Source organism: Camelus bactrianus, chromosome 3, assembly GCF_048773025.1.
Source record: "Camelus bactrianus isolate YW-2024 breed Bactrian camel chromosome 3, ASM4877302v1, whole genome shotgun sequence".
Classification (NCBI taxonomy): Eukaryota; Metazoa; Chordata; class Mammalia; order Artiodactyla; family Camelidae; genus Camelus; species Camelus bactrianus.
In genome coordinates this window covers 28,876,962-28,894,677 of record NC_133541.1, presented here as the reverse complement: position 1 = coordinate 28,894,677, position 17,716 = coordinate 28,876,962, and the positions used below count along the sequence as shown (strand labels likewise).

Below are 17,716 nucleotides of genomic sequence, written 5' to 3'. Positions count from 1 at the left end.
CTGTTTTGTATTTACATTTAAAAAGCTTAGATTTGAATTATATTATGGCTGATGCCTACTAAAAGTAATAATTGATGTTTTAAGAAGATACCTACATTTTAATAATTGGTGTTTAATAGTTACACATATACATTTTTTGTATATAGTTGTATTTTATAACCAAAAAGCATCAGCTAATGCTTTTTCTGGTTATTTGCATTATGGTTTTAGTTTTGGAATCAATGAAGTACTTAAGATAAAAGTTTCTCAAATCAGGGAATATCAACCATGTACATACTCTTAGCCCTAACCTGTGGGGATGACATTATAGGGATATAGTGTCTCCTTCTCAGAATCATGGCCATTTTTAATATTCCAATTCTATTTTCATTTGCATCTGACTTCGGAGGGTTATTCATTTTTCTTCCTCTTTACAGTCCCCTTAACCAAGTTGATGCTCCATACTTTCCATAAAACAGGCAATTGTTCATAGCATATACAGCGCTTCAGAGTATTAGCTGTGTTCTAGTACTCCATGCATTTTTACTACTTCCAATTTTATACTGACTAACCACCAGCATTGATTTCATTGGATAAAAGTGCCTATGCTTCATGTTTTTGAGAAGATCATGCCATTAACATTATTATTTGATTATATTTTTCTACTCAATAATATTTAACTTAACATCTGTATTAAGTTTCGAGAGATATGTAGAACATATAAATCACATTGGGATAAAGAAACATGGCCCTAACTTTTCGGAGTTGTTGAGAACAGAAATGAAGCCTCATTTAACTTTGTTTCTCCAGCTCCTGGACCTAGCACCTTTACTAGGCTGGATTGTAGTGCATGAAATTTAAGTTGAACTAAATTAAATAGAGGCTTAGAACATAATGTTGACAATTATGACATTGAAATATCATAAATTATGTCCATTGCCTCATAAATTCAGTTGCTTAGCTTTTACCTGGAGCTTTTATGCTTGACTTTTGCCTAATTGTGAAAAACTGACAAAATCGTAGCATGGTAACGTCTGCAATATTATTTTATAGAGCCATGGGACAGAGTTCTTTCATAAAATACAATAGGGGAAAATTTATATATTATCAATTAAATGAAAGTATAAAAAAAGATCTAATAACAATGAAATGTGTATACATCGAAACAAAACAAAACAAAAAACATTTATATCCAGGTGGCTTCCTCATATTTATCCAATCTTATCTTCTTGCTGTGTTATATCTGCATTTTTTTCCTTCTAGCATCTTTCTTTTCCACAATTACTCTAAGACATGTCACCATTAAAACTCTTAATTCACAAAAAATACTTTTTATAATGAAGGGGATTTTTTTGTTGGTTTTTTACTTTGTGTTTTTGTTTGATTGTGTGTGGAATGTACCAAATGTGTTTATTAAATTTCCTGCTATTTACCCTAATGGTTTAAACCCAAAATGTATTCACAACCTTATTATCATATGCTACCATTAAGATTCTAAAATAGTGATTTGGTTTCTCACTTTGTTGCTGATTTATTTTGATCTTAGGTTTGTACGAAGACTACTTTATTTTTACAAGCCCAGTAGTAAATTATATGCCAACCTGGATCTGGATTTTTCCAAGTCCAAGCAGCTCACAGTTGTGGGTTGCCAATTTACAGAATTTCTTCTTGAGTCTGAAGAGGTAAGAAGCACTTTGAATGTTTTCCAGAGCAAGTGTTTTTCAGTGAATTTTTCCCCTTCCTTTTATTTCTGAATATGCATAATCTATGTTTAGAAATATAGGGAACAATCCTATACCTAGATTTAAATCCTGACTTAGTCACTATTTAAGTGACTTTGGGCAAGTTGTTTACCTTTTAAAGAGACCTGTTTTCTCCTTGTAAAATGGAAAATAATACCATCTCCTGCAGCATTGTGTTGAATGGGATTAAAGTGATTGATAACTGTTACTAGTAACTTCACCATTGTCATTAAATTTTTTCGACTTGATTAGAGTTGGTTTTTTTAATTGTAGGCACTAAGTGCTTTTCTAGCAGTATCATAATGTATTTGCTTTTAGGATGGGCAAGGATACTTAGAAGATCTAGTAAAGGATATTGTTCAGTGGCTCAATGCCTCCTCTGGAATGAAACCTGAAAGAAGTCTTCAAAATAATTGTTTATTGACTACTCTTAGTCAACACTACTTTTTATTTATTGGAACACTTTCCTGCCACCCTCATGGAGTCAAAATGCTGGAAAAATGCAGCGTATTTCAGTGGTGAGCATGCTTAGATTCTGTTTCAGTATGTACCTAAACTTTATTTTTAGTGTGATCACTTCATTTTTAGTGTGCACACCTGTGTTTGTTAAGTTTTGTTAAAATATCAAAAAAAAATTAATTAGAGTTGTCGTGGTGCTCTGATACTTTTTTTTAATGTGATACTTGTTAATTGCTTTCTTCTAGAAATGCTTGTTTATTAGGGATTTTAAAATATTTGTTGAATTATTCAGTATAGTAGTCTCTAGTAAACATTATTTTCATCCTTTTTTTAGTCTACTTAACCTTTGCTCTTTGAAAAACCAAGATCACTTGCTGAAACTGACTGTTTCTAGTTTGGACTATAGCAGAGATGGATTGGCTCGAGTCATCCTTTCCAAAATCTTAACTGCAGCCACTGATGTGAGTATAACATAGACAATAAAACTATATTTTTTAATAACCAGTTAATTCAATACTTTATAAATTTTAGCCTAGTAAAATTAATTATAAATTCTAAGATTATGAGATAGAATTTGAGTTTACTTTAAAATTTTAGTTCTTCCAAAGAACTCTATATACAATCTATATTTTTATATAAAGGAAAAGAAGCAGTTAGACAGAAACGGAAGTATTTTATTTTACTAGCACTAAAAAAAAATACTCATTTCAAGGGCTGGATCATCAGTTCCAATCTTTCTGCCCTTTTCATGTAGCAGAAGTGTCCCAAAATAAAGTCAAATAGGCTATCTATAGTGAAGTTTGGGTTGTTTGTTTTTAATATTCTCATTTGTCTTTATAGGCCTGCAGGCTGTATGCAACAAAACATTTAAGAGTATTGTTGAGAGCTAATGTTGAATTCTTTAATAACTGGGGAATTGAATTACTGGTGACCCAGCTGCATGATAAAAACAAAACGATTTCTTCTGAAGCTCTTGATATCCTTGATGAAGCGTGTGAAGACAAGGTGAAGGTTCATTATTTTCTAATAAAATATTTAGACCTGAATTTTTATTAAAATATTTAATTTTGATAAAAAATTATGTGAAATTACAATGTATATAATATAAGCGTTTTGGAAAGAGAATTTACTATCTTAGTACAGTTGTTAATTTGCCTAATCATTATTTCTTTTAGGCCAATCTTCATGCTCTTATTCAGATGAAGCCAGCTTTATCTCACCTTGGGGACAAGGGCTTGCTTCTCCTCTTAAGGTAAATTTTAAGATTTTTCTTGTAGTTGTTTTCTGTTGTGTTCTCTTTGGCAGTGTATATTAAAGCTGGATTCAGATCTGTAAAGGAAGCACTTTAAAGAGTTTAGCTGTTAACTTTTGAAAGAGGCCTATTTTAGAATCTTGGACATCCTTTCATACTAAAACTCTGTCTTTTCATTGTTCTCCTTAATGTTTATTTTACATTTCTATGTCTCCTCATTCTTTTCATACATTTTCTTTACTATGGTTGGATTCATGGGTTTTTGTAAAGGTTATGAAAATTTATATTTGAAATTACTGTAAATAATAATTGAGCTTTTAGTTTTAGGAAGGAGCTATTCTTAAAGTCTTTTAGCTTCTTAAACATTATGTTTGAAATATTTTAGCTCCTTAAACATTTTTTTGTGAGACTCAATGTTAAGCTGTTGCTTGTTTTAATTTACAGATTTCTCTCCATTCCAAAAGGGTTTTCCTATTTGAATGAAAGGGGTTATGTAGCCAAACAATTGGAAAAGTGGCACAAGGTAACTTCCTATTAAATAAGTTTCAATTTAAATGTTTTTATCTTGGGGAAAAGATTTGTAAATTTAGAGGATTTTTTTTTTATATCATCAGTATTTTAAAGCTAAAGAAATGAAATATTTTAACATTCATATGAAGTCAAGTCTTAAATTGTATATAATTATTTGTATTCATATTTATTTTTAAACTATTTTAAGATAAAATTATTTTATAGCAAATTTTTGTGTACATTTTGTTGAAATTTTGCTTTCGAGTTAATTGATATAATCTACTGTTATAACTTGTCAACAACCCTACTTACCATCATTTCTTTTATTCTTGTGTTGCTTCCACAGCCCTTTTATGCTGAAACTAAAACAATTTTCCTAAATGTGGAAAGATTATAAAATGGTTCTACCAGGCAGATATAATAATCTAATTAAGGGTGTACTTTTTATAAATCTGAGAGCAAACTATTTGCTATTGTATATAATGGGGAACCCAGGAAGAAGGAGTAGTTTGAAGATATTGGTGAACTTCCCAGCTTTTTTTAAGCTGGCATCACTGTGGCTTCACTTTGTTGAAAGTGTCATAAATTGTCAAAGCATCTTAGAAACCCATGGGATAATCAATCCTAATGTAAATGATTTTCAGATTTTCCATTATTTCAGATCATTGTTTATATTGTCTATGTTGAATCTTATATCATAGGATACTCTCATTTATGAAAAATACTATATAATTATAGTTATCAGAGGTGGGGGGTAGGGGACAGAGATACTAGATGAAAGCAGTCAGAAAGTACAGACTTCTAGTTATAAGATAAGTAAATACTGGGGATTTAATGAACAATATGATAAAATTAACACTGCCATGTGTTATATATGAAACTTAAAGTGGATCCTAAGAGTTCTCATGAGGCATTTTTTTTTGTTTATTTAATTTTGTATATATATGAGATGAAGAATATTTGCTAAACTTACTGTGATAATCATCTCATGTAAGTCAATTCATTATGCTGTATACCTTAAACAGTGCTGTATATCAGTTATCTCAATAAAACTAGAAGAGGGTAAAAAGGGAAAGAAAACTAACTATAAAGCATACAACTTCAGGCATAAAGTCTTTAAATAATTGGTGAATTGAAAAACTGAAGTAAGATATAATAGTTTTATTTCCCAGAAGATATTTAAACTAGTTACCATAATAAAATTGGTCACCTTTTTATACAAATTATGTTAGGAAATTGCTTAACAAATCTGGTGCAGTATTTTCAGACATTAGGTACAAAATATAACTGCTATGACAGAGTCATGCGTAGTATATAAGGAAACAGAGGAAGGGTTAATGATTCCGCCTTAGGAATTAGCAAAAGAAATTTTGGGCTCAGGAAAGGATATGATATTTGAAGTGGTCTTGAAGTAAATTAGAAGAAGGGTATTCAAGGATGAGAGGGCAGAATAATAAATCTGTATAGATTACTGAAACTTCATAGACATGAAGAAAGCCATATTCCAGTGTAGCTGGAGCTAGATAGGTGAGGTGTGGCAAGATGAGGATGGAATGGTGAATTAGAACTAGATCGTAGAAGGCTTTTTAAAGCCACATTATGTCATACTAAGGGATTTCAATTTTACAGGAAGTTGGGGAATTGTTACAGTTGTAAAGAGTATTCATAGTCAGAATTGTGCTTTAGAAACAGGTTGCAGTGTAGTAGCAGCAGTTTGATCATCAGAAGTAAAGGAATCTAGGAATACTGAGACGAGTTTAGAAGCAAGAATTGATAAAAACATGAACTTCCCTGGTGGTAAGTTTGGATGGGCAGGGACACATTTTCTGGGCATTTTTGGTAAAAGATGGGTCTGTGGACTGATTAGATATAATGAATGAGGGGTCCAACTTGACATTTAAGGTTTCTAATTTGAATGACTGAGTATATAATGGCTCACCATTAAGAAATTATGATTACAAAAGGAGGTCTGTAGGATTGGGGATCATGAATTTTGAATAATTTGCTAAGCAATTTTCTAATATAATTTGTATAATGAGGTGACCAATTTTGTTGGTATTGCCTGTGGGATGGCAAGTGATAGCATCCAGAAAATATGTGGAAATGTGGATCTGGAACTCAGATATGTGTTGAAGATGGCAGTTTGGGAGTTGTCAGTGAATAGTAGTAGTTGAAACCTGAATTAAGTGAGGTCACCAAGGAAGATGTTATGGGAAAAAAAAAATGAAACTGGAAATTGCTCCCTAGAGGACACTGGTTTAAAGCAGGGACTAAAAGGACGAGGACACTGAGGGTAAAATTATCAGAACAGTTGCACTAAAGGATGCTTCAGGAAGGAGAGGCCAGTGGTATATCAGTGGTCAGATAAGGTGAACACTGGAAAGAAGACTGTTGAATTTGACAGGTCATTGGTGAATTTTGCTAGAGCAATTTCCGTAGAAAGTTACAAACAGTTGCTGAATTGCAGTTACAGTCAGGCAGTAAATGAGATGTGCAAAAATAAAAACAATATAGTCTACTTTCCCAGATTAATTAGAGAAAGGGAGAAAGGGACGGAAACTAATTTAGTCATTGCCTGCCATTGAACTTAGTGCTTTTCAAGTATTACCTCATTTAATCCTTACAGCGACTCTTTGAAATGTTTTCTATTATTTCTATTTTGTGAATGAAAATGTGGAAGCTAAGAGGAGTAAACTAATTTATCCTAGGTCACAGAGCTTGAAAATAGCACAGCAAGGGCACTTTTTAATTCCAAAGCCCATGCTCTTTCCACTGTATTTTATTTTCTCCCAGTAGCTTGCGGCATGCCAAGGTGAAGGTGAGACTGTCTTTTTTCTTAGGTAATAAAACGTACAGGCCAAAATAATGTTAAAAATTCACTTACTCAATTTATAACTTTCTCCCCTAGCCCAGGCCTGGTATAGACTTAGAAACCTGCTGTGGAGGGAGGATATGGTTCATTTGGTCACTTTTTCTTGTTTATCTCCTCTCCATTTAGCTGCAAATTTGGGGCCTCTCCGGATTTGTAATAGGAGGAGGAGGAGGAAGGGGTCAGGGGTCGCGGACAGTCTTACTCAGTTTGTACAGTTGTTATCTGGGATTGTTAGCTTTGAGCAGGGGAGATTTCAGATGCTGATTCTTTTACTTAAGGGTCATTTTCATGAATTCCTCAAAGGTCTCACTCTAGGGAGCTCTCATTTGCAGTTCCCTTAATGAGAACAATGTGGCTCCTCTGACTGCCTACTTATAATATCTCCTAGTAGCTAGAGGTCCAGCCCTCACTTGGGGTCTTCTTGCTCCTCTAGTAGTTCCTTTTCAGGGGAATCCTCAAGATGATCCACATCAGAAACACAGTGCATTTTATAGCTATAAACTATACCCTGATCTTTGCTAGTGTTTGTAACTCGATGCCGCTGGTAAAACGACTAACTAGGCAATAGCACATGAATGTAACTACACCTGCATAAAGCTCAGAATACTGGCCTTAGTTAGAATTTTGTGCTGGGATTTTTATGTATAGAGGAGTGTGGTGTACAGAGTAATTTACTGGTAGTGGTAGCAATAGCAGTAGCAGTAATCTTGTGTGCTGGTAGTATAATTAAAATCTCGTACTACTATTGCAAAGTAAATATGGAACCTAAAGGACAAGCAAAAAAACTTAAGTTTTTAGAGGCTCTAAGTAGGGAGTATTAAGGTAACCCACCAAATCCCAGTAGTCTAAAATGCTTTAAAATGAAAATTATCTCCCTGCCCCTTATTCTCTTTTCTGAAGGAAATGTGCGTTCAGAGATGTTCTGTACATCTATAAGTATATCTTCTTCATTTAAAAATACAAATGAATCCATTCAGAGCTGTAAATAAAACTGTATTTAATTTTTTCATTTAGCAATATATCCAAGAGATCTTTTCAGAGCTATATATTTAGATATAGATCTTTCTGTTGAATGGCTGCATAGTAAATTATATGAATGTACCTTAATTTTTATAATCACTGCTGTGTTGATGGGCATTTAGAGTGTTTCCAATTTTTAGTGTTGTAAACAGTGTTTGCTGGATATTCTTGCATGTGTATCTTTTCATACTTGTACACATATATCTGTTGGATAAATTTCTTAAAGTCTAATTGTTGAGTCAAAAAGTATGTGAAATTAAAGTTTTAATAAATACTGCTTAGTTGCTTTTTAGAGGTTCTACCAGTTTCTTCTAAAAGATTTCAAGTGGAGATCTTTTGCAGTAAAGATGGCAGTATGACTAACTCTCGATTTAAACAATGTAACTAGAAGTTTTTCAAGTTTCAGTTGGAAATATTTTTTTACATTTGACTTGATTTAAATCAGTGGAGAAAGAGATATTTCTTACCAAAAGGTTCTAAAATGATAGAATTCAGCTTCCTTTTAAAATTTCTAGTTAACGTCTTCAGGATTTAATATTAAGAAGCTAGTTTTTTAATGGAGAAAAGAATTCAAGTAAGATGAAAAACAAAAGTATTAGCTTACTTATATGGACCCCAAAATATTAATTGAAAATGGGGAAGAAGTATAAGCAGAAAGCTTATGGGTATGGGTATAATAGAACATTTGTATTCATAGTACATTGTTCTCTTTTCAACAGTTACTTCAATTTCTCGAACAGATGTTCATTTTTCTCATATTTATGCTTCCAAGATTTGCTAGGTACCTAATATATTAGAAATTTAGTGAATGTTGTTATGATGACTATGTGTAATTAAAACAATATTGTCTTCTAGGAATATAATTCAAAGTATGTTGACTTGATTGAAGAACAACTTAATGAAGCACTTACTACTTATCGAAAGCCAATTGATGGTGATAACTATGTTCGTCGGAGTAACCAAAGGTACGGTCCATTTAATAGAATAATTTATTACTGGTCCTCCAACATAAAATTTAAAACCAGGGTGTTATAAATCATTATTTTTAAGTTTTCTGAGTACTTGGGTATTCTATTTCTTACACTGACTTAAGAATATCTTTTTAAAGGATAACATTGAATGTTCAGAAATTCCAGTGGCATTCATAGCTTGCTGAATACCCTGACTGATAGGGCATTCAGATCCCTTCATGCTCTTACCTTAGTCTATTTTTCTAGTCTTTAGTTCTCTTACCATTACTCTGAGACCGGCTAAACTGTTTTCTAGAGAAATCTTCACCCCTTTCCACCTCTGTATTTTTATTTATACTGAGGGATTATGTCTAATTCTTTTTATCTAGTACTTTATTATAAGTCGTTGTCTTAATTAGCATATTTAAAATGAGCCTATAGATAGATATACCAATCATTTTTATTATACTAGATTACAGCGTCCTCATGTCTACCTACCCGTACACCTTTATGGACAACTGGTACACCACAAAACAGGCTGTCATTTGTTGGAAGTACAGGTAAAACCATAATTTGCTTATTTTAAATGCCTACAATAGTAGAAAAAACTTAATATTGCTTAAGTATTATCTTTGCAAAAACTTGTCAAAAGCCTTGAAGTCAGTGGCATAATTGCTTTTAAAGCCATCTACCTCGTAGTTGACTTAAGTGTTCTGTGTTTGCAGTCCTTGGACATATTTCTGGCTCTCATGCATTTCCCTGAGTTCCAACCATTTGCATAGCTGATTTGTTATGTAGAGTAAGTAACCCAGTGAAGGTCTGAGTGCTTCCCTTTGTAGTTTGTTCAGGAAGTTGATATCCTTAGTAAAAACATAAAGAAAAACTGAGTTTATTGCTCTTGTTGGGAGGTTAAGCTGAACCTGAAACAGATTCAGTTACCTTTGGCGAGCAACAAAATACCAGCTGCTATGTGTTAATGCTTCAACTGTTCTCTTATACTTCATGGAATGTAAGAGGCTTAGGCAAGCAGTTATTCTTTAAGTATTTGGCTGGAAATGCACGCCAAGTTTTGGCTGGGAATATGTCTTGCTACTAGGTGTTTTCCATAAGTGTTTTCCATAAGTTCTTTTCTTATTTTAGGAATAGTTAATAGAAGTATTTATGTGCATGTCTGAATAATAGTAATTTAGCAATTTAGTTCTTTTTCATATCAGTGTCCATCTCAGAAGCAAAAGTTTTGCATAAACATAGATACATGTATTTTTACACTGTGTATGAAGTATTGGGATATGTATCTTTATATTAGTTTTTTTAATTTATTGAATATTTAAATGATTTGCTTAATGCCATTACCCACATAGCATAAAATCTAGGTGTTAATTTATTATTTTCTATCTAGAAGAAATGATAGCCAATGGCTAACAGTTTATGGAATACTAGGTCTCAAGTGCTTTGTTAAGCACTTTATATGTAATAATTTATTAAATCATTAAACTTTATGAGACAGAGGCTATTATTATTCCTATCTTAAAGATTAGAAAATGAAGGCATGGAGAGATTAAGTAACTTGCTCAAGGCCACTTAGCTACTAAGTGGGAACTCTAGTAAATGAACTCAGAGCCTATTTACTAACACTGCTTCTTCTGAAATTTTACGTGAAATTATTTTAGGATTTTAAACATGCAAAATTAATAAATACAAACCTTAAATAGGTATTAAGGTATAGTAAGAAAATATGTTAAAAACATGTTGTTAATCACATGATATTTTTTTCCTTCTCCAGAATATTATTGCAGAACTCTGTCAAAACGTTCGTACACCAGATTTGGATAAATGGGAAGAAATTAAAAAACTGAAAGCGTCTCTTTGGGCCTTGGTTTGTAATAAACAGTTCTATAAGATCTTAAGTTTTAGATTTTTCTCATTTTCCTATTAATATTAAATAAATAAAAATTATTTTATTTGGAACTTATTCTTAGTTTAGTATCCTAAGACCAAGATTATTCCTACCCATTTAAGTATTATTTTCTGTTGGAAAATAGATGATTAAACTATTAATTTTCTTGTTAAGACACGTTTTTTTCCTCTTTTATAGGTGTGGTTAAATTTTTTGTTTTTTGGGTAGTTTTCCAAATCTCTTTAAATTTACTCTCATAAATATATTTGACTTGTGATTTCATTTCTTTCAGGGGAATATTGGCTCATCAAATTGGGGTCTCAATTTGCTACAGGAAGAAAATGTGATTCCAGATATACTGAAACTTGCGAAACAGTGTGAAGTTCTTTCCGTCAGAGGGTATGTCATTTAACTCAGAAATCTTACTAATGTATACATTGTTGTTCACAAATTTGTGTGAAGGAGTGTTTTATTGGTTGCATATAGTTTGTTAGAATATTCACTATAAGTCCTAATTACGTGAGATTTTTAAATGCATTAAATTAAACATTTTGAGGAGCTCCTGGTTTAATATTATTTTATTTTTGTCATTACAATGTTGACATTTACCTTGCAAGTAAACAGTGAAAGTATAGTGTGTATCCAAATAGTCCAGTTGCCCACACATTCCAAATTTACCCCATAGAAGCTAATATATATTTTTCCCTAAGATTACATTATGTTCTTTTAAATAATTTCCTTGCAATTAGTATTTTTATTGAAGTTTTCATGTTATTTATTGCTTCTAATTTACTCCTGACTCATTTTGATACATTTCTCCACAAGCTAAACAATTTTTAATGGCTTTTAAAGAAAATACAGATGTATATATAGTAACCTAATATTTTGTGGTTGCTTTAGGAAATTTCAGTTTTGAATTATAAGCTGTCATTACTACATCTTTTACTTACAGGACCTGTGTGTATGTGCTTGGGCTCATCGCCAAAACCAAACAAGGCTGTGATATTCTAAAATGTCACAACTGGGATGCTGTGAGGCACAGTCGCAAACATCTGTGGCCAGTGGTCCCAGATGATATAGAGCAACTCTGTAATGAACTCTCATCTATCCCAAGCACCCTTAGTTTGAACTCAGAGTCAACCAGCTCTAGACATAATAGTGAAAGTGAATCTGCGCCGTCGAGTGAGTATTGTGACATGGTCATATAAAATAAGCCAAAACTAATATTTATATTTGTAATATCAAAATTTAAATGAATTTTACAATTTTAATTTACTTTTTTTGAGATAATTTAGCAGTAATAGCCTCTTGGAGAATGCATATCTTTTCACAACAGGGAGTATAGCCACCAACTCTCCCTTTGCTTCTAAATAGTTCTTGGAAAATCCTGCTTTCAGAGTTATTAAGCCATGTGCCAGAAGAGCCATTCCCCTTTTTTTGCATTTTCTAATAACTAAATGTTTATTCACCTACTTTCTTCATTTACACGGTTCTAACTTCATTTTTCAGATACAGGGTTGTTGAACTAGAATATATTTAAGAGATAAGATATTCACACACTCATTTTTGAAATGAGTTAAATTTTAAAATTAAATAGTGAAACTGTTGGAGTATCAAAAATCAGTTAAATGAAAAATGGTTTGTGATTTAAGCTCTGTGCTAAACACTACTAGGTGAATAAAGTTCAAGACATGGGTTTAAGAAGATAGCGTAACATTTATCAAACCATATTTCACCATATGTAAGATGCCATAAATTATAATATATACCAGTATTTAAGAAGAAAAGTGCTGCCTGTTACAGGATGCATCCTGATTTTAGAGATTTTCAGTGAAAAAATGTGCATCTTAGAATTGACAAAATATGGAAATAAATGTAGTATGCAAGTTCAAGATTTTATTTTGCCTCCTTTCAAAATGTATTTAAAGTAGTTTATAATTATTCAACAGAAAATTAAAAATAAAAACAGAATAAAATCCCAGAGGTGTCGTTAGGTACCTAGATTGTCTTTTATTAGAACTAGGCACTGAATTTAGATAAGTTTAGTAGTACCTAAGACAAAATGAGAAATAAATATAATTAGTTTAAACATGAATTTTAAATGTGACTCTGTAAGTATATTTTGTTTAAGATTGGACACTTGTTTCTTGTAAGATTGATTTCTCCTACCTATTGTGATTTGAAGAATAAACCACTAGGAATCTGTACCGAGTGAACATCCATGGTCAAGTCTTTTTGCCTTTAATTTTATCTTGAATATTTGGAGGTTTTGGAAACTCACTGGAGTAATCAAAAGAAACTTTATGTAAACCATGCGATAATGAATTCTATAGTTTTTCTTTGGAAATAACAGAAGATCCTCATAATGACATATTTTTATGTTTTATTCAAGTGTAAATTCTGGATCTCAAGGATGCTATTTTTATCTGGCTCAGTTTATTTTTGAAAACTTTTCCCCCAAGTGACTATTAAACAGACATTTCCTGAAATATATCACTAGTAGTTACTATGATTATTTATCCTTTTTTCAGTGTGCCTTTATTAATCAATCCTTTGATCATAGGTATGTTCATAATGGAGGATGACCGGTTTGGCAGCAGCTCTACTAGTACATTTTTCCTTGACATCAATGAAGATGCGGAGCCAGCATTTTATGATCGACCTGGACCTATAAAGGATAAAAATTCATTCCCTTTCTTTGCTTCTAGTAAACTTGTGAAGAATCGTATCTTAAATTCGCTTACTTTGCCTAATAAAAAACATCGTAGTAGCAGTGATCCGAAAGGAGGGAAACCGTCGTCTGAAAATAAGACAAGCAACAGGCGGATCAGAACGCTTACAGAGCCCAGTGTTGACTTTAATCATAGTGATGATTTCACACCCATATCCACAGTACAGAAAACATTACAATTAGAAACTTCATTTGTTGGGAATAAGCATATTGAAGACACTGGTAGTACTCCAAGCATTGGAGAGAATGACTTAAAATTCACCAAGAGCCTTGGTACAGAGAATCACAGAGAAAACACAAGCCGAGAGAGATTAGTTGTAGAAAGTTCAACGAGCTCACATATGAAGATACGTAGCCAAAGTTTTAATACAGACACTACAACAAGTGGCATAAGTTCAATGAGCTCAAGTCCTTCCCGAGAGACAGTAGGTGTAGATGCTACGACTATGGACACAGACTGTGGAAGTATGAGTACTGTGGTAAGTACTAAAACTGTTAAGACAAGCCACTATTTGACACCACAGTCTAACCATCTGTCTCTCTCTAAATCAAACTCAGTGTCCCTGGTGCCTCCAGGTTCTTCTCATACACTTCCTAGAAGAGCACAGTCCCTTAAAGCACCTTCTATTGCTACAATTAAAAGTCTAGCAGACTGTAACTTCAGTTACACAAGTTCTAGAGACGCCTTTGGCTATGCTACACTGAAAAGATTACAGCAACAAAGAATGCATCCATCCTTATCTCATTCTGAAGCTTTGGCGTCTCCAGCAAAAGATGTGCTGTTTACTGATACCATCACCATGAAGGCCAACAGCTTTGAGTCCAGGTTAACACCAAGCAGGTGAGCAAATACACATTTGAAAATGAACAATAATGGTTGCATTTTAGCAGACTTAAATGTAAAGCATTAGCCAGGTTGTACATCTCCATAAGCCTGAGAACTGACTTACTATAATTGTTTACTGTGGTAGGCTATAAGCTCCTAGTTTACCCGATATGATTTGAAATGGATTCTTGCAGCTGCGAGGGGGGAAAAGAAACTCCTTTAGACCCTGAAAATAAACATATATACTTTGCAGGGACACACAAGTCACAAGCTTTTTTTTTTTATTTATTTCTCGCTTCTGCAAGGATCGATTTTAAAAAGAAGCATGTCGGGGGAATCAGGAGCTTAAGACCTACAATAACAAACAACCTTTTCAGGTAGGTCAATTTAAGGCTCCAAAAGTTGACCTTTTTTGTTTTTTTTTTTTGTTTTTTTTTTAAGATAACTGAAATTTTCAGTTCAGTTCCTCTCAGTTTGTTTTAAGTGGCTGTAATTATTAAGTAGGAACTTAATGAACAGTAAATGAATTACTCGGCCCTCAGGATTCAGCAGTAACAGTCTGCTTGTGCTCAAGAACATTTGGGGAAGGGGAGAGGGTATAGCTCAGTGGTAGTGTGTGCTTAGCATGCACAGGTCCTGGGTTCAGTCCCCAGTACTTCTGTTAAAAATAAATAAACCTAATTACCTTCCCCCGAAAAAACAAAACAAAAAGGATGAAGAAGATTTGGGGGATTTCTATGCCATATCTAAAGATTGTATCAAGCTGGTCAAAGTAAACAATTTAGATTTTATCTATAACAGATATGCGGTGTTAAATTTGATTATTGCAAAAATTTCTACATCTACTTTTTTTGGGCCAAATACTTCTGAAAGCTTTTTTAAGTTTTAGATTATTCATTTACATTTATTTAAATGGATTAGTATTTGTCAAGTACTGAGAAAAGTGCCTGGCACATTAAGCACTCAATAAAAGTTGGCTGTTAGTATTTATAGTTATTTCTTTAGTGTAATCCATTTGGTTCCATATAACCAAATACTTAAGAAGTTATTATGCAGTTTTGTTTCAGTAATGCTAACACATTTAGTAGAAGAGGTTCCTTGTAGCAGGTAATAAATTATATTCCCTTTGGTAGAATGTCAAAAATTATGCAGTGTCTTATCTACCTGACAGCCAACCTCATCAGTTCAGAACAAAGCCAGGCAAACCTCTCAATAGCTCACTAGTATAAGTCTATGCAGTAAAGTTCACAAATTTTATTCAAAGGATGTACCTGTGACCCACACTCAAAGTTTGTTGATGTTTATTCTAACAACTTTAGATATCAGGTTTTCAGGTCAAAAGAAGCAATGGTTATAAGCCTCTACTGATAGGGACACTGTGACAGGAGAGGACAGCTGATAAAATTGGTAGCAAAGGAAGAAACTTTTATACTACAACAAAGTATTTGAAAACCCAGAGACCACAGCAGCCTCGTAGCATTCAGCCAGGGGAGTAAGTAACATAGCACACCAAAGTAAGCTGTAAGAGTACCACCATCTTACACCTCAATACCGTAATCAAAGTGCTGTTAACTCTGAATCATCCAGTTAGGGTTGTTCTATCTCATTGAAGCAGGCATTGATATATCTAAATTGATAACAGCATAGATAAAAAGCTTTAGTGCTTAAATATTCATTAGAATAAACCAGAAAAGACAGCTACCCCAAATCACTATTTCCTAACCAATCTGTGTTCTTAGGATCTTATTTCCTGTATTCCCTGTTAGAACATGAGAAGGATATTTGGAAATTTTACTCTTGGAATAAAATGCCAAGTTATTGGCATTTTAAGTGATTAATAGGTGTTTTTAATTTCTTGGGAAGGAAAAAAAATGAAAAAGAAGAGAAACAGGAACAGCTATACAGAGAGGAGGAAGACTTAACAAAAACCATGTTCATCAAATCTTTCACTTACTCTTCAAATAGTATTTAATACTTACTGGGTACCAGTTTCCATAGAGGAGAAAATTGTGTTGGCATTAGTCTTCCTGTTCCCACTTCTAGCCTTTGGTTAGTTCAGATAAAAGGGGAATGATGGAAGATAACTAAAAATTTACTTTAAAATAATAGTTTGGAATCTAAGCTGAGAAGATTTATTATTAATTTACTTTTGGTTTTCTTATAAAATTAGAAGAATGATTGAACTGATAACTGTGGTATAATGGTTAGCATGTCATAAAATGGTATCTTCTTAGATACTTCTTTGGGGCATAGTAGAAACAACACTGAAGTAGGATACCTTAATCTTGAATTCTAATCCTGGCATTGAGTGAAGGAACTTGGAAAAAGTTCCATAAATTACGCTGTAACATCTCATCTACTTGGAATTCAGAAACTTTGCAAGCCTCATCCATCCAGAACAAAGCCAGGCAAACCTTTCATTTGTTTATCATTATAAACCTATGTGATAAAGTTCATGAATTTTAGAATGTGCAGGCCTTAGTTGCATCATTTAGTGGAGAATGGACTAGATCAGTGGTTTTAAATGCTTTTTTAAAATGTTGCTTTTTTAAGTAGAGAAACCCCTTCTTCACAAAAACATTTCTGTAGAAACCCAATATGTAGAATATACAAAAATGGAACTACTCTAGTTGGAACAGAGATGGGGAGGCAAGTAATCCAATAATTTCTTCCCCTTCACTCCAGTAGTCCTTGAAGAGTTTATGGAGTCAGAGAAGTACAGCAGAGTACAATTTAAAGGCAGCTGGCCTGTTTTATAAAATTTGTAAATTTCAGTTATGAGTGGTTTTTTGGTGGAAATGAGTAGAAATGAGAAGTGGTTTTTGCTATGATAATTTTAGTAGCTACTAATGAAAGATTTATTTTGTGTGTTTTACAAAATAATTCTTTGTTTTAATATCAGGCAACATTATTACATTTTAAATGGCTTGAGTTTTCAAATAGCGATATGCATATACTGTGAAACTTTGTATGCTGACTTATATATACAAAGCAGGTATATAGTAAATATTTTAACAAGTCTGTTGCATGAGTAAGAATCTGTGTGAGAAGTTGTATCTTATGGAAGTGTCAGTGTTTTTTCCATATTATGGAGTCACTGATAGGGAATGCATTGAGGAAGTATCAGTGCCTCATATAAAGCTATTGTAATATTTACACATGATACCGTTTTTACTGTTTTGTGTCTGCTGTGTTAAAAAATCTTATTTTGATAAACCATTAAAGCAGTTGCCACACAAAGAATAAGTGATTATTCTTATTTCTCATAGAAATATTATTAAATCTAGTTAGTAGATACGCCCTTGGTGGTACTTGATAGCAAATCTAGTAGTTTCAAGTGATTGTGAAGATAGTCTTTGGATAATACCTCTGACTTCTGAGGTCAGGTTTCTTTCTTTCTTTTTTTTTTTTTTTAACATCTAGATATTGAAAGTTATCTTAATTGCTCACCTTCTCATTTTTACCTATGAGACCATAA

The 17,716-nt window shown here is 32.9% G+C and overlaps 1 protein-coding gene across 2 annotated transcripts in view; it reads left to right on the top strand.

The window, feature by feature from the left end:
* Nucleotides 1–17,716, top strand: part of RICTOR (RPTOR independent companion of MTOR complex 2) — a 102,183-nt gene that overhangs the window by 69,660 nt on the left and 14,807 nt on the right. Inside the window, exons 20-32 of one of the 2 annotated variants that reach the window (XM_074357286.1) lie at nt 1,526–1,661; nt 2,040–2,239; nt 2,515–2,641; nt 3,021–3,185; nt 3,356–3,432; nt 3,877–3,955; nt 8,690–8,799; nt 9,257–9,344; nt 10,568–10,660; nt 10,974–11,080; nt 11,634–11,863; nt 13,245–14,253; nt 14,544–14,615. In XM_074357286.1, coding sequence (XP_074213387.1) covers nt 1,526–1,661; nt 2,040–2,239; nt 2,515–2,641; nt 3,021–3,185; nt 3,356–3,432; nt 3,877–3,955; nt 8,690–8,799; nt 9,257–9,344; nt 10,568–10,660; nt 10,974–11,080; nt 11,634–11,863; nt 13,245–14,253; nt 14,544–14,615 — 2,493 coding nt within the window. The remainder of the gene's footprint in view (nt 1–1,525; nt 1,662–2,039; nt 2,240–2,514; nt 2,642–3,020; nt 3,186–3,355; nt 3,433–3,876; nt 3,956–8,689; nt 8,800–9,256; nt 9,345–10,567; nt 10,661–10,973; nt 11,081–11,633; nt 11,864–13,244; nt 14,254–14,543; nt 14,616–17,716) is intronic. The other variant, XM_074357295.1, reaches the window with a different exon arrangement.